The sequence below is a fragment of the Atractosteus spatula genome, chromosome 19, assembly GCF_055471065.1.
Source record: "Atractosteus spatula isolate fAtrSpa1 chromosome 19, fAtrSpa1.hap1, whole genome shotgun sequence".
In the NCBI taxonomy this organism is placed as follows: Eukaryota; Metazoa; Chordata; class Actinopteri; order Semionotiformes; family Lepisosteidae; genus Atractosteus; species Atractosteus spatula.
In genome coordinates this window covers 8578789-8601676 of record NC_142724.1, presented here as the reverse complement: position 1 = coordinate 8601676, position 22888 = coordinate 8578789, and the positions used below count along the sequence as shown (strand labels likewise).

Genomic DNA, 22888 nt, shown 5'->3' with positions numbered 1-22888 from the left:
TCTGCACCAAATTAGCAGATTTCCAGATAAATGATCGAAAAACACTCGCCTTTTGAGTAAATATGCTTTGCTCTTCCCTGTTCTAAATTGTTACCTCACCAAACAAATTCAAATCTAGAGCAGTTGTGTGACCCTTGAGTACTTCAAATTGCAGTGGGAAGGTTCCTCCTCTCCCCAGGACTACGACATCAGCCAATAGTGGCTCACTTGTGACCAGCAAAATTGATTTGTGTACTTAAACTCGGCAGATGACTACTCAGGGACTGTGATATGAAACAAAATCCTTTCAGATCAGGTCCAGCACAGCTGAACACACTTAGCTTTTAGTCTCTGAGTAATGATAATATGATCATTGCTCTGAATCCTATCATTTCAAACACTCCATCAAAACAACAACAAGAATATCAATTACATCAGAAGAATCCTGGGGCAGTGTTGATAAAGCACAGACCTGTGTTATTCATTTGTCTGATCTGAAAATTATGTTACACACAGAGATACCCCTCACCCCCCCCAAAAAAAGCATTATTATTGCACTAAAAAGCTTAGTTTCCATTTGTTAATGTCCTAAACACATTTCTGTCTTCTGCTATGCAGGACAATGTGTAAAACAACTTACCAAATAACAATGCTTTGGATGTCATGGATTTCACGATACATTCAGAAACAAACACAATGAACCAGCATTTATAAAGTGATAATAAGGCTTTACGTTTGTATATCACATGAAGAAAAGTTATTTTTTCAGTGCCTAGCATACTGTAGTGTAAAATACATGTAGCCTGTAAAAGGCAATACTCTTTTTGAGGAGTATCTGGAGAAAAATCATTTAGCTCAGTTTCTTTTTAAACCTCTTCCAGCTTAGCAGGTGGGGGATCAGAGAAAGAATTTGGCAAAGCCACATCTGTCAGAATAAACAGAAGTGTGGAAAATATAAAGCTAAAAAGTGCCAGGAATTATATCTTGCTCGTGGGTTTAAATCTTACTGTCATTCCTTTTGACAGCTTGGAGCAAACACATTCCTCCTGGTACTTAAAGATTACTTCTTCAACTCACCCTTTTTGAAAATAAGTAGCCCCACATACACCTCCCACAACCCCCATAACCTCTACCTCCACCCACAATCCCTTCTCGTAGATACAAAAGAGAGTTTGTCTTCTGCTGAAGTTCTCCGGGGGTATCTGATGTATCTGCCCGGATGATAACTGTAAAAAATGAGCAGGAGCTGAGCAGGCTGTCTCTGTGATCAACTAGTTCGTTTTATATCCTGAGTGTATCTGCGGCACAGCAAAAAATACGACTGTTGATTTGTCATAGTGGCTTTTTTTAAAACAACAACAAGGCTTCACTTGTTTTCTCGTTTATTGTTTAAATTGTGAAGCCAGTTTGGAGTGATTTTGAGATCAAACGGGAGGACTGTTGCTATTTTCAAGTTCTGCCTTCTGGTACTAGTCACTCCTGCTGCTTTTGCTGCAGGTACTGTAGGTGACCTCAGAGGCCTGTTTTATAGATCACATGCTACTTTAAAGCTTCCTCCGAACATCAGAGTGGTTCTCTGTATCCACTGTCTTTATTGAATAGTTTGAGCAGCGAGAATGATCACAGCATGTTTGCATTAGTAATACTACATAAAACCAAATCAGAATGGAGAGAGGAGAATTGTATTTAATTTGAAAGACAAAGAAACAAGACAGCTACATGGCACGAGAGACAATTTGACATTTTTCCCCCTTAAATTGTCTTGCACTGCTCATACTGTATAATTTTATTTTTTATTCTGACATCTCCTGATATATACTGTATAATCACAGCAATCAACTCTTAAATAAATAGATTTATATAGATCATAGATAAATGATGAATTGCAAAATACCCATTTATTTTATTGCACAACAGAATAACACAAACAGAAATCTACAGCACATCATGAGCTGGGTTGTATTTGATCAAAACAATGGAAAGAAATAGAAAATAACTCTATAAATTATTACTTAATTGTAAATTAGGATATTTCAAAATATGGGACACATGCATAACTGATTTGTGATATACAAATATAGCACATATAGCACATATGCCTTAAGCTTTACCACAGGGACCTACTTCTCGGAAACAGTGTCTTAAACAGTGAAGGACAATGCTGTCTTCGTGGTTTGTACCTTGGGGACTGTGGCAAGCTGATGTTATAAAGATTCTGAAGATCTTAAGGACTGAATTGAGAAAAGAAACAAAAATGCCTTATGTTGCGCAGTGATCAAGACATATTTCAATGATAATATACTGTAATTACCATGCCCAGGAGTGCAATGCACATTTTATCAGTCTGTTTTGCGTTACTTTTGTTTTATAAACAAATGATAAATATATATTGGATTTATATAACAGGTATACAAACACCCATGTGCACATCTGTTTGCTTGCACACTCAGCTATAGTAGATAAGCAGAATGGGCTGATCCTGTTTGCAACATGTTTTTCACAGAGAGTGAGAAAACTGCACGCACCCTGATGTCAGGAATGAACTACGGACATTAGAAACATAGCAACGATTTGTTTTAGATGAGGGTCTGTGCTTTAAAGCAAGTCTTCTCTCTCCAGATGGGCCTGGCTGTGATCCTGGCTGCAGAGGCACTGGAAAAAACTTCAAAGCTGTGGCACTGGGGAGCAGGAAAGACCACTGCAGCTGGAAAAGGGCTGGGCAGCACTTGAAGGACAGTTCTCTATTTTCAGCAACAGAGGACACTACTTTAAGAATCTTTATTATTATCTTGAGGGTCATTTCTGCAATCCCTTCTTCAAATATATGCAGTTCTGGATTATTCGATTTTCCCCATGAGCTATAAAATTTTGACACCACCAGAGAAAAAAAAAACAGTCTGCAACATTTAAAGCTTTGGGAACACTGAGAAATAAAATTATATGGCTTCATCTTACCAATGGGAGTCTTACACAACACATACAAAAATGTCTTGAGAGCCTCTTTGTAGTCTTTCATGTTTGGTTGTAGTTTAAACAAGGCTGTGATACAGATACTGTATAGAGTAGACTTGATAACAAGATTTTTGTAGATTCTGTATATATTATGGCTGTGTTCCATGTGCCTAAGCAGTCTAAAATTAAAATTCACTGATTGCTGGGCTCCCTAATCCTAATTCAATGTCATATAGCCACGCACAGTGTGCTTGGCTTTTACCTCTTCCACAAGACTCAGAGAACCAATGAAACAACACTTTTCCTACGGCACCTCCATATCTCCTCTGTTCCATGAGCCCTGGTTTTAGATCACAAATATAGTTAAGAAATTCAGCAACGTAGAAGTAGAAGTAGAAGACCTGCTAGGAACTAACAAAAGCCAGACTGTCCACTGCTATAACTTTTCATGATCTTTGTTAATTCAGAAAGCCACACTGGAAAAAATACAGTAAGTATCCATTTTTTACATTATTGTGGACAATATATTACAGTGTCATGGACCATAACAATCAATGTAGTAATACCTTATTACTGCTGTTATTGTGGTAATTTAAAACTCCTTAAAAATGACATAAAAGTGGCCTCAGTGTTACAGACATAAAGACAACATTTACAGCAGTTCTCAGCCCTCAGAAACCTGGGGATAATGTCTTCGCACTCTATCAACTTCGCCAGCAAAAAACCACAAGGCCCAGAAAACAAAACAAAGCAAAAACAGAAGTCTGGGCGATTTAAGAACCTTAAAATTAACTTTGTCAATCTGGGCCATTTACAAAACCATTGTAACTTCCCTTTTTTTTATTTCAAAAGTGGGTGGTATACAAGCAGAGCAGAACAGGAGAAAGGAAAACATGGCTCACCATCTGCAACAGAGGTTTGCACACTCTCAGGAGGCTCAGTGACTCCTCTTTGAAACAGATACTTTCAATAGTACAAACGTTAGTACAGTATATAGTGTTTCTATTCATGACGAAACACCAAGTAGTGTTCCATCACATACTGTACTGTATATCCATCCATATATCCACCACTGTGTCTTTGGATTAGGCGAGGAAACCCACTGAAGCACGAGAGAACTTATAAACTCAGAACTGAACCCAGGACCCCAACTGTGTGAGGCAGCAATACTATCCTCTATGCCACCATCCCACCCAGCATTGCAGATGCAATTTAGTAATGGCAGTGGTCTATACTGGCTGGATTGTAGTTGTTAATTTAGCAATAATAGTTGAGAGACCAGCCAGGATATCTAAACAACATTACATTGCCATTAAAATTAAAAACAAATGAATTATTAAGATATCTCCACAATAAGCCAAAATTGTAATATAGGACAAAATGATTTCCAGTTTAAATAACTCAATATATTTCAGTTAAATAGAGTAAAATTGCTTACAGAGAATTTTGAATGCTGGGGCGACATTTTAAAGTTGATCTAGAGAGCCTCTGTGAGTTCGCCCATAGCATTTCCTTTTTCTGAGCCCTGTGTTTCTACAGAGGAAAAGAAAGTCGTCAATCTCCTGCAGTACAGCAGAGGAAATACATAACTGTGTTCTGAAAGTGTCATGGATTGTACACCAATTATTTATCTGAACACTTTCGGTTTCACTCCTCACTTTTGTGTGTGTTCTTAAGTTCTCTCTGTGAATGGTAAAACTGAAGATAAATTAGTAATAACCTGTGGCAGATGGCCCAGGGGCTTGTGTGAGTATTTGGGTGTTGAATTCTGAGCAAAAGAGCCCACAGATCCAATACTGAGAAGGAATGGTAGTCAAAGGCAACGCTGGTGCTTTCCCCTCTTATTGGAAGTATTACACTGATTCATAAGGCTCAGTACAGTTTCTGTAAATGGTGTCATTCTAGAACTCAATACTCAGGTCTTACTGATGGAAAGAGAAGTTAATCACAACTGCAGCTCCACCTTAATGGAGACCACAGCCTTTCTTACCTGACATATCTGGCGTGGAGTTAATTAGGAGCTTTTACAGCTCTCACACTCCATCCTAGTTACTAGATGTAACTGCCGTGAGGTAACAGGTGTGTGGTTTAATTGAACTGTACAAGAAGTTACAAATGCCAGGAGAAAGTAATAAAAAAAACATTTGAAAAATATAAAACTATATTAATATCGTAAAAGTTCTGTAATTTTGCATTAGGAGCTCTTAGCAGAGGGAAACTCAGTATAATAATATAGGAAAAACTATATTTCATTGTACAAAGTTTTTATAAGCCAAACTGCTATATTTCATTTATGGACTTATGCCTATGCAGATCTGATGTTCTATAACCAGGAAAATGACAGAGAAAGCTCTACAACTCTGATGTCTCTACTGTGGTCTAGACCAGGAAAACCATTACAAATGGCAAATCACCAAAGCACACTTGTCTGCCAGAACTCTATGGCTTTCGAGAAGTTAGAGAGTGTGGCACTGACTGACCTACAAGTCAAGCATGGATCTGTTTTGCTTTGTGCTATAAAATTATTCTCAATGTATTGTAATAGCATTCTCACTTTTAGAATGAAATGATCATTTAATTAATTTGCCAAGATCATAGCTGTGGCCCCGTTGGCCTATGATCTAATGAGTCTAACCTGGTATTTACAGTATGTGCATGCCTTCTCCTTGACATTGAGTTAATTTAGAGGTCGATTAGAGAGGATGTAGAGATTCAAATGAAAGAGGAACTTTTAGAGAGCTCATACATTTCGTGCTCACAAGCCTTTAAGCAAAAACTAATGTCATTATACTGATGTCAGTAAGGGGGAGGTGTGGGGTGGGGGAAAGCTTGTGTTTCATTCTCAGTTCTCAGAAGGTCTCCACAGCAACACGTTTTCCTGTGTGTGATTAGGAAATCCCCATCTTCTATAGCGTACAGCACCTTGTGTTTTATGACTTCTTACTCCACCAAAGGATCACATGCTGAACTGACAAACGAGACGGCGTGCAAGGTAACACAAAATCTATTGTATCTATTTTATCAAGATGGGACTAGACCAGACTTTTCTGCCAGATTTATAGCTTTTATTTCTGGAAGGATCAAAAGTTCCCCAGTGCATGAATTTAAGGGGCCATAATTTGTTTGAATTGTTTTATTAGCTTTTGGCAGAACATTTTCATTAAGTGTACTGTGTTTAAAGTATAGTCAAAGGTAATGAATTATACTGGTAACATTGTACTTTGTGAATGAAAATAACTTGCTGGACATTACTCAAAGAGGGCAATAGCAAAGGAGTCAAAGTGATCTGTTTATTCTGTTAAGATTCTGTGTCTGCATTATTAAATTATCATACCCCTCTGCATCTTATTTCAGTCTATGTTCTGTGCATTACTTTGTGTATCATTTATGGCAGAAATGTGTTTCAATTGTTAGTTTTTCTCTTAACACAGAACACCCCCATGTTCTTTGGCAAAACTATCCAGGCAGCAAGATAGTTTTTTGTTTCTTGTGCTGCTGCTAGCATGGCTGTTTCTACTGCTAAAGTGTTTAGAACACCATCGCTTGCTAGGTTAAATTATTCTATTACAGCTTTAGAAGAGGTAACAGATATATAATTTACTAAAGGATATTTATTACACTTAATAAATTATTAAATTACATTTTTGGAGCTAGAGGCTATCCAGTGTAGATGTGGTTCAGCACTTCAGAATAAATTAAACAGAGATACAGAACAATAACATGATGCATAATTAGAATGTCAAAGTGTATCACCGCCAACGAGTCAGTTGTAGGATGAAGATACTGTTTCATTTTTTTCTATTTCCTTTGAAACAGAATGCTGACATTTCAGATGGATTATTTGATCTGAGCCCCATTTATCTGAAAATCACAAGTATGTGTGAGGTTGCAGGATACAGGCAGTCCAAAGAAGAACAGCTCAGATAGGATCTTTTCTGCCAAAGCAAATGAACCCTGCATTCAAACAGGAGTCCAGGCATGAATTAGGCGCCCTGTACAGCCTTCTTTTATGCATATTGGCAATATATAGAAAGTGACAAATAAGAGCTTGATATGGTATATAAAATATTATATTACATTCGTGAATTATTTAAAATCCTTGTGAAGAATGAAGCCTTTTCTTATTGGCTAAAACTAACTGTAGAATCATATTATATGTCCTATATCCTCATGTGTTTGTGGATGTACGTGTGGTCTGGTGTCCCATCCAGGGTGTGGTCCCTGTGCCCTTGAATTCTGATGAAGTCACACGGCTTCCACAAGAATATCATCTGTGGTGAATTCAGTGGTGATAAAGGGTGCAACAGTCACTGTTCAGCCTAGCAGCCAGTAGGTTGGGTGAGGGAAAAACCCTAGCCAGCCATTGAGACGATTCAATGAAACAGCGACCTTTATCTTTAATTTCATCTCCTTATATATGTGTTACCTGTCTCTCTGTCTGGCATTGATAACAGTTAAACTGTAACCTGCTGAGCCAGACACAGAATTCAATACAGCATACAGCAGAAATTCTTTGAATCCAATTTACTTTCTCATTTGTACTCTCTTTAATTAAAATCACGGCCTAACTAAGTCGACAGGGATTACAAATCAGTGTTCTAGGGACATTATTGAAATCCTGCCTATTTCGACACACCTGCTAGGTTTGAAATTACATTGTATGTACTGCCACACTAAAGGCCTTTTAAGGGTAAATTTTCGCCTTCTCTTGTGTCATTTCCTTGAAAGAGTATGTTCTTTACAGTGACATTATTTTTTTTACATAGACAGGTATTTCTTGTAGAAATATTCAGCAGTTGCCTGTGAATTACTATCTACAACAGTTTGACCAGGTCAAGAACGACAGACGGGTGGGTGGGGGGTGGTGGCTTGGTGTTGGTGGGTTGTGGGGGGGGGGCTTCCTAGACGCGTAGGATGAAGAAATGTTCCATGTCAAAATAAAACGGCACTGAGACACATTAAAACTATTTGTCAGTCCCTTTGGAAAAATCCCCCAGCACATATTCACAGAATTGCACTCGCCCACGCATGAAGTAACTATCTGACTTCAAATAAAATAAATCAGGCTAGAATATAGACGCCATTCAACAGTGGCAGGTGTCACAGACCTTTGACATACAGTTGTCATACTGTAACCAGGAACTAATTTAAATATAACTTTCATAAAATCATAGCGAAAGATGAATGAAATGGTATTTCCAGGTTTATAAATTAACGTAATGCTACAATTACGATATTCTCGTACTGTTCAGTCGGAATTAAAATACAGTACTCCAACTTCAGACGTTGATCTCTACCTAAATACAGAGGTAAAAAAAACAACGGGAAACCGAAAGTGTTTGATTTTCAAACTTTTACTTTCGATTCAAGACGTGTTTTAGCCTTAAGATGCATTTCTTACGACCCTTTTACACATCCATTTAAAATACATCATTCAGGGGGAGACTTACAATATGTTCAGAACTGGATAGCTTGTTCTTATCTGGGGTTGTTATTATCATTTGGTCACTTATATGCGTTGTTTAAGAAGACAATTTTTCGTGTGCAAACGTGCAGTGGGAGTTATTGTGCATAGTGGAGTTTTTTGAGGTGCACTGTCAGACAGAAAAGTGGTTAAATTGTAGTTATAAACTTGCAATTTTAACTTTTGTTGCATTTCTCGTCTGAGATGGAAGACAACTGCAGGAATATGCGTCTGAGAGAGTGGCTGATTACTCAGATAGACAGCGGGAAATATGCAGGGCTTAGCTGGGAAAACCAGGAAAAAACTATGTTTAGGATCCCCTGGAAACACGCTGCCAAGCAAGACTACAACCAGAATGAAGACGCGGCACTTTTTAAGGTATTTTTCATTTATGTTCATTACATATACATCTCGGTCCAACAAAGTGTTGAAACACTAGTGCTTCCTTGCGTTGCATTTTTAAGAAACTAAGGGCATGACACATTAAAAGTAAAGGGAGCAGCAATTTCCGAAGATTATGTGGTGAAATTAAATTTATTTTATAATGGGGACTTTCTATTTAAGCGTTCAGTTAACCACATCATTATTTTTCTAAAGAATGCGCTCTTTTTGAAACCCACCCGCATAGGTTAATAAATCGTAAATAAATTAACATAATTGACTTGACTGACAATGCAAATGGGCTATCACATATTTATCAAACAGTCTGGTTTAATGCAATTTGGGATTAAGGTTTTTCACTTTCAAAACTAGAACAACTTCTTGAATTAAATAAATAATTAGAAAGGAGCGTAATAACCAAAATGAAAACGTTATGTTTTAATAAACGTATTTAGAAAAAGTATGATTGCTGAAAACAAAGTATTAAAAAACAGAAAATAAATATTTCTCGGTTTTAGAAGTTAATCCACCAGAAAGTGAAAGTGAAAGGGTAAGAGTGATATATATATATATTTTGTATATACTGTGTAAATATTTTAGGTAACCTGATTCAGAAACATTTTTTCCAGGACTTCATAAAATAAATTCAATAAACAGAGAAAACGTTGACCTACCCTAAATGTCAGATCTACAATAGTCATTTTTGTGAAATATGGTCAGCTCTAATGGAACCAGCATGTATCAATTTTGCTAGGAAGCCCACTACCATATTTTTGTTGGTGTTTACTATGGTAAAGAGAACAAGCATGTTTTGTGTAATATTTCATCATCATGATCATCATAATATAAGTAATAAAATAATAGTGTGATGGACTAGCGTCCTATCCAGGGTGTACCCTGCCTTGTGCCCGTTGCTTGCTGGGATATGCTCCAGGTCTCTATTAAATAATAATAATAAAAACAATGAAGAAGATGATGGTGTTCATTTTTAATGTAAAAAATCCAATAAGTGTCAGTGCAAATCACACATTATAAAAGGTATACGTGGTCAGTAAATACAGCAGCCCGCAGTGACCCACGGAGTTGAGCACAGGACACGATGAGGCCGCCTGTAACAAGCTGTCCCCTCTGTGTGCTGCAGGCCTGGGCAGTTTACAAGGGGAAGTACCGGGAGGGGAAGGACAAGGTGGACCCCTCCACCTGGAAGACCAGGCTGCGCTGTGCCCTCAATAAGAGCACCGATTTCCAGGAGGTGCCTGAGCGCAGCCAGCTGGACATTTCTGAGCCCTACAAAGTGTACGAGATCCTGCCTGAGGGTGGCAGGAGGGCAGGTAGGAAGAAGGACAGAGACACCGCGGTGTTAATAAAGGCCTTGGCATTGCAGCTGCTGGGCAGCACAGAAAATAGGAGCTGGTTAACTATAATGATATCCTGTGCAAAACAGAAATAAAACTGTCAAGAGCTGCCTTTTCTCCTTTCGGTTCCTCATATAGCCCGTTCATCATCAACAAGAAAGATCATGTCTCAGTATTGAACCAAAAATTGAATAATTTACATGTAGAAGAATAGTATATTTACTTAAGCCTTCATGTGCATTCATTTAGTAAAGGCTTGAAGGTTTATGATTTAGCCTGCAGCAGCTTTAAAATCCTCACCATTCTCCAGCTCAACATCGAGTTGTCTGATATGACAGGATTTTACATTAGCTATTATAGTACTGTGTATTTGACTGTGTTACTAGTGCCTGACACTTTTTCCTTTTCTCAGAGTCTCCAAGCAGCCCTGTCATCTTTGGCACTGGTCGGACTGCTTCGCCCCATGTAGTGACCCCTAGTCTGCACTCACAGGTAATAGCTGATCCATCTTTTTATTGTTCTATTGTCTGTCCATCTGCATCCACAAACACCTCTACCCATGTAGTGGCAGAGAAAAAATACCGCAGCTATTTATCGTACGACATAAGCATTAGTTCAAGTCTTTAGCCAAGAAAATCACAAAGGACAGTCTTCTTAGGTGCATAGAACCACAGAGTGTTGAAAGAAGGGTATAGGTTAACAAAGACTCTAGAGACCAAGCAATATGTTATCTAAAAGAAATGACTTGCCTGTGACCACTTCATCACCTAGAAAGAAACCTGTTGCACTCTCCTTGTTGCCTAACTCTCTAGTTTACTGTGGTGTGCTGTAGGAAAAGCACAGTGATACAATGGTAAAGGCATGAAGAAGGATGGCAAACTACTGTGTAATGCAAACAGTGGGAAACCCTGGCAAAGCTAAGTAAATGCATGATCCGATGAAGTGAAGTAGGTAGTACATGGGGAAAACCAGTGCTTGACCGTGGCTGGGACTCTGTTGTTTGCTTCCCTCAGTTCAGTGCCCCAATGGAGGTGGAGCAGGAATGGAGAGAAAGGACAGATGGTGGCAGCTTGCATTACCAGCCTGCTTCCTCTGTGGAGTCACACTCGCTGGTCCAGAGCACCTCTCCTGACAGCGGTGAGTGACTGTCGCCTCCAGAACTGTTGCCATTTAAAGCGCAGCTCTGGTGATGGCGTGAGTTCACTCCATGACCTGGTCCACAATAAATTGTGGCAGACTGTGAAGTGAGGCGCAGTAGCAATAATGCATTTTGTTTTTAAAGAGGCCCAAGTAGGGGGTTGTATTGGCATCTGGGCTGCATGGAAACAAGTAGAGGTTAATTCCGAGGTGAAGCTCCTGAAACAGATTGTTGTGTTTTTTCTGCTTTCCAGTGTGGAATTAACCTCTACATGTCCTTTGATTTCAAAAGGATCTTAAGGTGCTGAGTTTAAGGCAGTTCCAATTATCCTCCTCTTTAAAAACATTGTTGTACGTGAGATATCTGTTGAAACATTGCAGAACATAAAACCTGTTTAAATTCAAAATGACATTCCCTGCCTTTTCCTTTAATTTTAACCACCACAGTTTCAGTCTTAATGATGGAAGATAAAAGAAGGTGTGTTCCTGAATCACACAACTTGACTGCATGTTCTTGCAGTTTGATTTCTCAGGCAATTGTTTCCGTATGAAATCTATCCAGTTCTTGCAGGATGCACCGAATAGATGCATGCAAAATCATGCTTGAAAAAGAAAAAAAAATCCCAAAATACTTTTCTTTCATTATCACTGAAAAGAACTCAAAGCCTGGAAGTGAATCAAAAGGCAGGATACCTCCTCTTGTAATTAAAAAGTCTTCAATGGGTTCTCCCCCATTTTAACTGTTTTCTGACAGGTTTAAACAAGTTAGTAAGGGAGAGGGGAGCTTCCTTTAACATACCCTGTATCTCACCTGGGAAGTACTGAGAGTTCTTCTTGTTAAGGGCTTCTCTTGTTGTTTTTGCGAGGAGAAAAATGAATACATAATATATATTACACTGGCATACGCTATTGTAGACCAGACAAATTTAAAGAGCTTGTGTGTCCTGCATCAGCAGTATCATGTTTTGTCAAGCAGCAGATTCCTGGAATGTGTGTCACTGATAATCATGTTGTTTTTATGCAGCAAAACAAGTAAAGGGAAAATTTTATTCATGGACAATGACAGCAGTTGAAGGCTCTGAAACACCTATTACCTTACAGCCCACAGTGTGCCCTACATATTCACCGCAGTTCCAGATATCAGGTAAGGTAATCCCTTACGTAAAATGTATCTTAATCTCAGACTTTGGAGACCTTACTTCCGTCCCTGTGTATTTGTCATGCACAAATAAAAGTGAATGTCTTGCAAACACTGCTGAAAATATTTTGCTAAAGTGGAGTGTGCCCATATTGATCATCAAAGTATTTTATCTGAATTATTGTTCTATATATTTATATGAGTTGTCATATTGTATTCTATGTTTTAGATTTCCTTAAAATTACAAATATGCACCCAGAGAAGTATAGTGTACCTACTTAAAGCAATTACTTATGCAACATGACAAATATGGAAGTGTTTAGTCAGTCCCAGAGGAAAACTGTCTTGGAGTCTCCAGGAAAGATGAGTAATCTCCCTAAAATGGATGGATTCAGTTTGGTATAAAAATCCCTGATCTGACTTTCACATAAGAACATGTCTCTTATGCAAGCAGAACTTCTACACTGAAAATCTCTTAAATTCAAATTAAATTCACATTCAGCCTGAGCTGACAATCCTATCCCAGAATCCCTTACAACAAAAATATTTGCACAAACACCTAGAAGTTGGCACAGTGCACTCGATGGACCGCTAGTGGCTGCAGGCGTAATCACTAGTGGGTATGAAGCCTTGGTACTATACATTATGGTAAGACGTACTTCACTCTGAGTCTGGATAATGGGTGACGTCTTTGTGCCTGCTTCCCCACAGACTTCCTGTTGCAAGTGCGCCTGTATTACCAGGGCCAGCTGGTGCAGGATTTCACAACCAGCACGCCGGAGGGCTGCCGCATCCTCCATGGGTCTGTGCCGGTGGAGAACGAGCGCATCTACGGCCCCTCCGCAGTGGAGCTTCTGCACTTCCCCTCCCCGCAGTGCGCCCAGGCCTCCCTGCGGGTCACCGAGGCCATGGCCCGCCTGCTGCCCCACCTGGAGAGGGGCGTGCTGGTGTGGGTGGCCCCCGACGGGGTCTTCATCAAGCGCTTCTGCCAGGGCCGCGTGTACTGGGACGGGCCCCTGGCTCAGCACCACAACCTGCCCAACAAGCTGGAGCGCGAGAAGACCTGCAAACTGCTGGACATGCAAGTCTTCCTTCAAGGTGGGGCTAAGAAGGGCACAAAGGCTGGCCAGGGACCTGAGGGTTAACCTCTGAAGCTGTTTCATGTGCTGGCATGCTATTTTTTGGCCAAGTGCCCTTGCTTTAGAAGCGTTGTGCAGAACATTATGTGATGACAAACCCTATATTGTGTAAAATAAGGAAATTAATGTTTTATGGGTTCATATTAAAGGGGAACTGCAATGCTATATTCATCTTTCATGATTAAAAAAGCATTGGCATTGATGATTTCACACCGCAATAAAAGTAAAAAGTACACAGTAACTTGTAAAACCTTCAATTTACATCAAAAATAGAGGAAATGTCCAGGTATGTGCAGCTCCATATTCTGCAATACAGAAACGAGACAACAAAATTCCTGTGACATGTGCAGCCCTATGACATTGTAGAAGAAGCAGGCTTGTGAATACATCTCTTTTAATCTAGAAATATTGCTTTCGATTTCAACACCGTGTTGCCGACAAACACTACTTACTAGTTAACTCTGCATGCAGATCGTGTTGAGACATTTCTGTGGTGAAATGCCTGCTGCACAACCTGTAAGGTGAATGATGAGCAACATTAGTCATTACAAAGACTTGTGAGTAGGAAGGGCTCTATCATTTCACAATTCATTCACATTGTATGTGAGTTTGCAAAACAATGGAGATTTACAGTACTTTCACAAAGTTCGTGATTTTGTGCTTAATCCAAAATTTGTAAATTAACATAAATGAATTTACATTCTTACTGAGATTTAATAACCAGTCTGAGGAATTGGGACTGCTTTAAAAGCCTAGACAAACTAAAGTCAAACAAACTAACACAAACTGACTAATTAGTTTTCAAAAACTTGAAAGATAAATGTTTAAAGTGTGCTGTATGAAACAGTTTGATTTAATTAACATAAAAATGGCATAGAGTGCTTTGGAGTAAAGTCTCTTGAATCATTTAGCACTGCTGACTGAGAACTCTCCTCTCCTCCTGTTCACAGAAGTACAGCAGTACCTACGAGTTGGACGTCCATTTCCACACTACCAGATTGAATTGTGTTTCGGAGAAGAGTTCCCTGACCCAAACCAGAGCAAAGCCAAGAAACTCATTATGGCACAAGTAAGTAACTCCCACGATGCAGCAGGTCAAGGGCTGTCGGTGCTTTTGCTGCCAGTTTTGTACTTAGAAACCAAAAGGTGTGTTTTTTTGCTCTGTAGTTCTTGGAGTGAAGCTGACTAATTTAAACACTTTGATTTAAATGCTAGTAGGAGGCAGGAACGAAGCATGATAAAAAAAAAGATGTCTGGTATGCTGACCAGGCAAGAAGTGTTACCTTTTTTGCAATGATTAGTTGTGTCAATTAAATAGTAACCACCAGAGGGCAGAAAAGACTCGCAGAAATTACTATGAATATAGTTATCTGTCACTGAGCTACACTTAGTCACACGTTTTACATTGGTGTGTGATAACGTACATGTGTTATCAATATAAGGGTTGCAATTCTGCCATTTGTTATGTAGGAATACCATTTATCAATATTTTAATTCTATAAATATTTGTTCCACAATATTTGATAAATATCAAGTTTGACATGGCTAAATAATTAAACAAAATTATTTTTGTATAAAATAAGAAGATTATTTTAATTGTTTAAAATAGTGAATTGAAAGTTTGTGGCTACATTCAGATACATCATTACCCCCATCGCGATATTGAAATATATCACTACAAGTTGATGCTGAATGCAATTCTGAAAGAATGTTCTTGAAGATGATTTTTAAAAGTTCAGGCCACTATCTGAAGTGACATAGCTGCAATATTACTGTCACACGTCAATCACAAGTGTCCAGGCTGATGCTAGCAACTCAGGTACACAGTTTTGACCATTAATACAAGAATTTGTGGTCAAGTGTGTTATGCAGAACATTGCGTAGAAAGATGTTCAGAATGTCATATTTCGAAACAACAAATCCTATTTTACCAGTTTTGTACATAAACCATTTTGGAACAGAGAAAGTTTGAAATGTGAGGAGGAAATGGTGGTCAGGCAGCCATTTTCTTTTTCACCAGAATCCCTGCTTATCGTATTTAAATGCATTGTTACTAGAATGATACCTCCCACGATTACAGTTAGCAGACCAAGCAGCTTTTGAACGGGAACAGATTGTAGTATGAATTAAACATTAAGAAGATTTCAATAACCCAGCATGGACATAAATATTATCACAGTAGTTTGTCAGTAGAAAACCTACAGTTTTTAATTCAATTGGTGCGGCCATATCTCAGACGTCTGAAATGTTTTTCAGGTGCGTGGGTCAGACCACCACCTTACTTGATGCAGGATCACAGATTTTGTCACATACAGTAGCAGTTGCCAAGTTTGGATCAACTACATCATGTTTGACCTGGACCAGTTTGAAATGTGGGAACAAAAAAAAAAACCTTCCTTCAATGTCTAGTAGCTTCAGTGCATGGAAGCCTAAAGATGTAGTGGTATTTCCCAGAAGACTCTGTGATTGGACAGAGTCAGTGTCCTTACCTGAATGGTAATACAGCCGAACTGTGCTTTGCTCTTTTGCAGATTGAGCCCCTGTTTGGCAGAAAGCTGCTTATGAACATCCAGAGGACTGGGGTGGAGGCAGGCCACAGACTCCAGCCACTGAAGAGCAAATTGGACAACATCCAGCAGACTGTCCTCAAACAGGTCCAACAATGAGTACTTCCCCCATAGGAAAACCAGGGGCTGTCCCATGCAGCACAACACTACAGCTCAGAAAAGACCATAGTCGGATTCTCTCCACATTCATAAGGACAGTTATTAAGGAAAGGCCGTCCAGCCCATTTGGTTGTTTGTAGTTAATTGATCCAAGGATCTTATTCAAACTTTTCTTGAAATCAACTTTAACATCACGACTGGATAGTTTGTTCCAGACACTCACAAATTTTTACAGCGAAGAAGTGCCTTGAGCTTGAAATGCACTTCCACATAGTTTCCACTTCTGCCTTCTGGTTTGTGTTTCACTGATTGTTCTGCAGAAGTGTGATGGGCTGGCCTTGTCAGTACCCCGTGACAAACTGTAGGCTGCAGGATGCTCTTTAGAGAAGCTGAGGGGCTAATTTAAAATGTAAAAATTGGACAGTAGCATGTGTTCTGTTCAATGTCAACCATTTTAGTAAAAACAGTCAAAATTAATCAATACACAGATTATTCAAGTCTGAAAAATGTAATTGTAATGTTTGTCTTAAAGTATATTTGTATATACTCATTGATTGGAAATGAACATACAGTGCTTATTCAGACTGCTTTAGTAGTGTGAGTTTGCCACAGCTGCTAACACAAAAAAAAAGCACTTCCAACAACGCTGCACCAGATCACTCTTCTAACCTTTCTTATCTGTGTGGGAATGAATTTAATCTACTTCTTACATATATGTAAACTAATTTAAGAGTATTTTTTTAAAGATCGTTATTTTTTTAAAGAGAAATCATATGGTATATAATTATAAAATTACTTAAATCATTTTTATTTCTACACAGGATTTTTTAAAAACGTTTTTGAAAAAAAAGTTTTGAAACTTCATTTGAATATTATGAATATTTGAAACTATGTTTTGAACATAATGTACCATAAAATTTGCGAAGATAAATCTACTACACTGTGAATAGCAATGCATTGTTATGGTGTTGGTAAAGGGGAATCCACCTACAATGGAAAATAGAGTACAGAAAAGCAGCTTTGTAAAAACTGTAGAGGTATTATTTTTTATGACTAAATACTGGCCTCTTGTGGTACCAATGAATTATTGCAGCTACTGTTTTTGTAAGTTCACAAATTTGTGGTATCAAATGTTTTGCATTCGATTTCTTTATAGCCTCGGAAATACTTGTAATTAAAAAATACATGTTTGTAAGAAATGAAATTTAGGTGTTTCTGTTAGCCATTCAACTAAAAATAACCTTGAAGCTTATGCTTTCTACTCAAAGTTTTTTATTCTAATTTATAATAATAATTAAGAATTGCTTACACTTTCTGGACACTCCACTCAAAGCGCTTTACATAAACCAAACACTATGGACTGTGCATCAGCCTTGGTAAAAATAGCAGACTTCCACAGTCATTCAGCTGCTTTGTTTATTGAGAAGGGAGACTTAGTCAGATCTGGGATAGACCACCACAGCCGTACCAGAATGGCTTAACCATAGGGATATCCGAACTTTAATGAACCCATTGACATACTTATCTGAAAAGAATTAAGGTAGTGGTGTGTAGGAAACAGGGATTAGGGAGTGGCTTACACTACATACACTACATCGGTATTGACCTGTATATGGTTTTGTTGTGGAAAATAACAAAAGATAACATTGGCATGTGGCACCTGTATTATTCCAAGAATGGAGCTCACCTTGGCTATTTGTTTACAGCACATAAGAGCTGCAAGGAAGAACTTCAGATTTTTTCCTAATCTTCTGCAGATCTTAATCTCTTTTTGCAGTTCACGAATTTCAGGTGGCATTGAAATCAGTTCATGGTAAGCATTTCCATTTTCATTCCCTTATACATTCCTTACTGTTATACATTCCTTACAAGTCCTTCTGCTCCAGAGCTTGATTGAAAACTTCTGTTGTTGCACATTTACCACAATATAGTAATTAAGTCTTCTTAAAATGCTGCCAAGACACCTTTTACGACAACTTAATTAATGACACCAAAGCACATCATCTACTCTCAGTTGTTGAATGATAAAAAGTAAATGCAAATGTTTTGAGCCAAAACGTCAAATTTTGAGTGCCAAAAACAGCCCTGTATGCTTATAAATCTATAAAGCTTTTCTTTATTTCTAACCAACAATGTTTTACAGATCCAATATTTAAAAAATACAATTTTATAGCTGTAACATTTGAAAATAAAACAAAAAAAACCTTTTCTCAGTCAAAAAACTAAAAGAGTTGGGTGGATAAGGGATACCCGTATCTAAATGATTTTGTTGTTTTCCCTGCATTTTAACACATACACAAACACAAACGAACATGGGCAGAAATTCACAAAGCATTGTGTTCCAACATGTTAATAGCACCATATATCTCAATACATGTAGTAGAAACACTAATGAATGCCAGAAAGCAAGTTAGGAATGACTTTTGCACAGAGCAACTCAGAATAATCCATATGAACTGTGCCCGTCTGTTACATAACTTCCATTAGTGTTGTTTTGTAATTCTTTCTGAAAAAATGTTAAGAACAAATTGGAGGATAATGCTTAGTGAAGCAGGATATTGGACAAAGTGAAAAAGCTTGACAAATTCATTAATAATGTCTGCTGGATTCAATTTACATCTTTTCCATATAAATGAAACAGTTTGTCAATTGGACATCATTATTTAGATCTGCATATTGTGTTTATACTATTTTTCTTAAAAAAGGGATCACTGAGTTTAGGTTAACAAAAATGAAAAATCCTGCAGTAAACTATTTTTATGGGCAAGAGACAGTGATTTATGGGGAAAAATGGAAACACACACATTAATTAGTTTGATTGTATTAGCAAATGTCTCCGCTTTCTTTAAAGAATTTCCCTTCTGATTCCAGACACTCCCCAGGTAAAACAAAAACACGATGCATCTGGTTCCCTTGTTGTTACAGAGCAAAAAAAAAAAGATTATACAATTTTACTTGCTTCTGTCTGAATAGAGCTGCTTGCAACCTTGAATCCTGAGAACATCCTTTTTCTTCTTGAAATGAACAGTCAACAGCACTCATTTAAGAGGCAGTTCTTTGGCAGTACTTGATTGCTACTGCTGCTTTCTGTGTTTGGAACTGTGAGGTAAATCTACAGGGGTCCTGTGAGCTTCAACAAACTCTGGGGCCGACCATCGCCTTTTCCTGCTTTGTTGACGCTTGTCCGACGTCACTGTGTCCTCAGTGGTCAGTCTCAAGGTAGAAGAAGAAGGGGGCATATTTCCAGACCTGGACGTTCTCTCCACAGCCCCTGTGCTGGTCTGTGGGGCAGTGTCTGTCTGGCGGCTTGGCGGAACGACAAAGTTCTTCTCACTGGTCTGGCCCTGATGGTCTGTGGATGGCACAGGTGTGGGTGTGGGTGCAGGTGTGAGCACGAGGCAGACATCTCCAACCATGATCTGATGACAGGAAAGTCCATAGAGCTGGAGTGTTCTCTGTGGGCAACAGGAAGACCAGCCTTGATTGCGGACAAAGAATGGATATTCAACTAAGACTTTCAGCAACTCCTGGAAGAAAAAAAAAACACAAGAGAAACATTAACTGCTTGTGTCTATTGGTGTTTTGTCATTGTAGGACATATAGGAGGCGTTCTACTTCATCCATGAATGAAGTGCAACACTCACTTGAGTGGCGCATTGCAACCATTCTGCACCAGTTGACCCCACTATGCAGCTGATCATGTGGATAAACCCACTTCACTAATTGTATTGAGAAAAAAATTCTTCAGTAGGCCAAAATCAGCAGGGCCCAACCTTGCTTAGGTTAGAAAGGCATAAAAGGCTTACAAAGGCTACAAAGGTTACAAAAATTTTACAGGTTATCAAAGCTACTGCTGAATACCCCACCCAAATAAAAGAAAAAAATAGTGAATACAGAATATTTTCATAATTTGTTATTTCTTTGATGTTTGAGGAGATCTTATATAGAGGTATTTACAAAGAGTTTAAAAAATGATTTTAATTGATGAGAAGAAAGAATAAGAGGAGTTTAAATTATTTTTCAGACAGGTGAAAGTTGTACTCAAGGTTCCACTTCTCTGTCCTTTCTGTAAAGACACTTTCTATATTAAAAGCCTCCCTTTTTTCAGCACCACAAAGTGACTATATTGCCATTCCCAGACGATGCGCACATTCACGCTAGAGCTGTGGATGAATCGTTTAGAGATAATCTAAAGACCAGCAGTGAACAAATAGCAAGACTGCTGCCCAAATCCAACTGGCGTAGGTTCATGAATGGCACATAAGAAAAAAAGTAATCCACTAATTGTAGTGTGTTATATACCGTGTTGTTATGCACAGCTTTGAATGTAATTTTCACTGCATGAAGGATTTGTCAATGGGTTAAGGTATCTCCTACCAATGCATAATGGTCAGATTTCACATCCAGCCACTTGGTTTTTCATGCAGCCTCCCTTGGCTTTGAGAACTGGTGCATCCTTTAGTCTAACCATACAAAGAGTTTAGGCTCTTAGCAATGGGCATTTGTAATTTCTCCTCCATGGAGCAGCATGGCTTATGTTTGCAGACTGCTTCAGTTTATACTGCAAATCCCCTATGGGACGGAAGTCTGAAGCTTCCATTTTTGCTATGTGCTTTGAGTGGTTAATGTGTTCGAAAGCACTTTTGTGACCAAGCTTGTCCTCTCAACAGAAAATGCAAGGATTGGGGCTCAAATACCCTGTGGTGCTGTAGCATCCATTTGTCATGATTCTAGCAAGGACAACCAATACTAGAGAATCAAAACACAAAACGGTTCCAAAACACTTTCCCCTTTGCTCATAGAGGGCATGGAAATCATTTTGACACATTTACTGTATGTGCGTGTCCAAAGAGTGCAATTGTTGCTTTGTCCAGTCATAACACATGATCCCAATCCATTTGGACCAGTCATAACCTCAGATTGTTTTCAGTCTCAGAATTTTAGAAATTCTCTTACTACATAACTACAGGCATTGACTGGATGGCTTCTGCAGATTTTATGTGCAGTGGCAATAAAAGGGACTTTCAGAAGCTTTAATAAAGTTCCAGAGGCTTCGTGAAACTGCAAAAAAGAACTTATTTTCAGCACATTTAACAGACATGAATAAATGTGATCATTGTGTACCTGACATACATTTTGTTCTGATAGATATACTGTTGATCTGTAATATTGGTGTTAATACACTATACATTTTCATTTATAAATGTTCTAGATCTGATCTAGATGCAGACAAGCTAGAAATTGCTAATTAATTCTGAAGAAAAAATGAGGCAACTGTCTATTAGATTTTTGGTCACTAAAAGTCTATAAACGTGTTTGGAATAATCAGTATATCATGTTGAACAATGCCATAACTCTGGAGACCTGGGTTCAGTTCCAGACCAGGGATTCCAGCAGCACAAAGTTTATGTGTTATCCCATGTTTATGTGGGTTTTAGGTGGATGCTCTGGGTTCCTTCCACAGTTCAAAAACATACTTATTTGGCTTCTGGGAACCTGGCCCTGGTGTGAGTGTTTGTATCTGTATGTACCCTGTGATGGACTGGTGTTCCATCCAGGGTGTATCCTGCCTTGCACCTGTTGCTTGCTGGGATAGGCTCTGGCTCCCCGACAACGCTGAATTGGATAAAGCAGTTAGAAAACAGGTGGATGAAGAACAATATGATGTTTGAGTTTTGGATAACTCCATGCATATAGTTGAGCACATCAAAACAAAAATATCCCTTGTACTCAACAGTGTTTTCAAACAACCCATTAGTATTGGGACCCATTCACTTTAAATCAATTGTAATTTAAAATTAGTATTTGCACATCCCTTTGATGCAATAACTGCATGAAAACTGTGGCTTCTTGAGTTCACAAAACTCTGTGTGAGATGCTTTGATGCATTTTTTCTTTTTCTTAGGGGGTTCTGATTTTGTTTACTTCTTCACAATGTAAAATGCATGCTCAATTGGATTTAGATCTCCAGATTCACTTGGCCAATTGAATATCTTCCAGTTTCTCCTGCTGAATTCCTTAGTTGAATTGACATGTTTTAGGTCATTGTCATACTGCATGGTCAAGTGCCTCCCAATAACTATGGAAGCATTTTCTTCTACAGAAGCAGTATGTTTCTGTGACCTTCAAAATTCTTTCTGATGCCACCATCTTTGGGTAAATCATCAATAAAGACGAGCAAGGCTGCTATGCATGCTCAGGACATGTTTCATAGATAAGTTGATAATTCTGAAATTTCATCAATTTCTTTCTCATTACTTTGGTATAAGACCTCATCTGTCCATAAAACTATGCTAAAAAGTCTTTTCTTGTTACTTCTGAGCAAATTTGAAACTGTTTTTTCTTGGTGTTGATCGGAGTTCATATTCTGCAATGCAGTAAATTTACGGCCTCAGTCTTCTGAAAATGGGATTTTGATACTGTCACTGCCTGTTGTTTTAGGGGTTTCCTTGACATCTCTGATAATTTGCCTGCCATCAACTGAAATGTTTTTCTTGGCTGATTAGTAATTACACAAGTGGTTTCTCCCCCCTGCCTTTATGGTTGATTTTGGAATGTCCAGTACGCATTACAGAGTGAGATTTTTCATTTAGCATCAAAATGCTTACTTTTCTGAAACAAAAAGTTGTTTGGGTCTTCTACTACAGACCCCAAAGTGAGTCCAAAGAAAAACAAGA

General features: G+C 38.5%; 2 protein-coding genes across 3 annotated transcripts in view; one reads left to right on the top strand and one right to left on the bottom strand.

Moving 5' to 3' along the window:
• Positions 1 to 5799: 5799 nt before the first annotated feature.
• Positions 5800 to 17410, top strand: irf10 (interferon regulatory factor 10). Of its 2 annotated transcripts, none has more exons than XM_088937646.1 (9): positions 5800 to 5923; positions 8600 to 8773; positions 9918 to 10107; positions 10544 to 10623; positions 11145 to 11268; positions 12293 to 12412; positions 13118 to 13504; positions 14496 to 14614; positions 16077 to 17410. In XM_088937646.1, the coding sequence occupies exons 1-9, from the start codon at positions 5864 to 5866 to the stop codon at positions 16209 to 16211; spliced, it is 1389 nt and encodes a 462-aa protein (XP_088793772.1). In that variant the 5' UTR covers positions 5800 to 5863; the 3' UTR covers positions 16212 to 17410. The 2 variants fall into 2 exon arrangements, with proteins under 2 accessions (XP_088793772.1, XP_088793771.1); XM_088937645.1 differs by lacking the exon at positions 5800 to 5923 and adding an exon at positions 8070 to 8240.
• A 198-nt stretch (positions 17411 to 17608) lies between these two features.
• Positions 17609 to 22888, bottom strand: part of LOC148818009 (uncharacterized) — a 29443-nt gene continuing 24163 nt past the window's right edge. The window contains exon 3 of the mRNA XM_088937346.1: positions 17609 to 19738. Coding sequence (XP_088793472.1) covers positions 19286 to 19738 — 453 coding nt within the window. The 3' untranslated portion in view covers positions 17609 to 19285. The remainder of the gene's footprint in view (positions 19739 to 22888) is intronic.

Excerpts from the sequence above, each read along its gene's own strand:
- irf10 (XM_088937645.1), top strand. The coding sequence starts at position 8,151 with ATGCTACAATTACGATATTCTCGTACTGTTCAGTCGGAATTAAAATAC. Across the intron at positions 8,241-8,599 it reads ATCTCTACCTAAATACAGAG|ATGGAAGACAACTGCAGGAA; the intron begins GTAAAAAAAACA and ends TTCTCGTCTGAG. Across the intron at positions 10,624-11,144 it reads CCCCTAGTCTGCACTCACAG|TTCAGTGCCCCAATGGAGGT; the intron begins GTAATAGCTGAT and ends TGCTTCCCTCAG.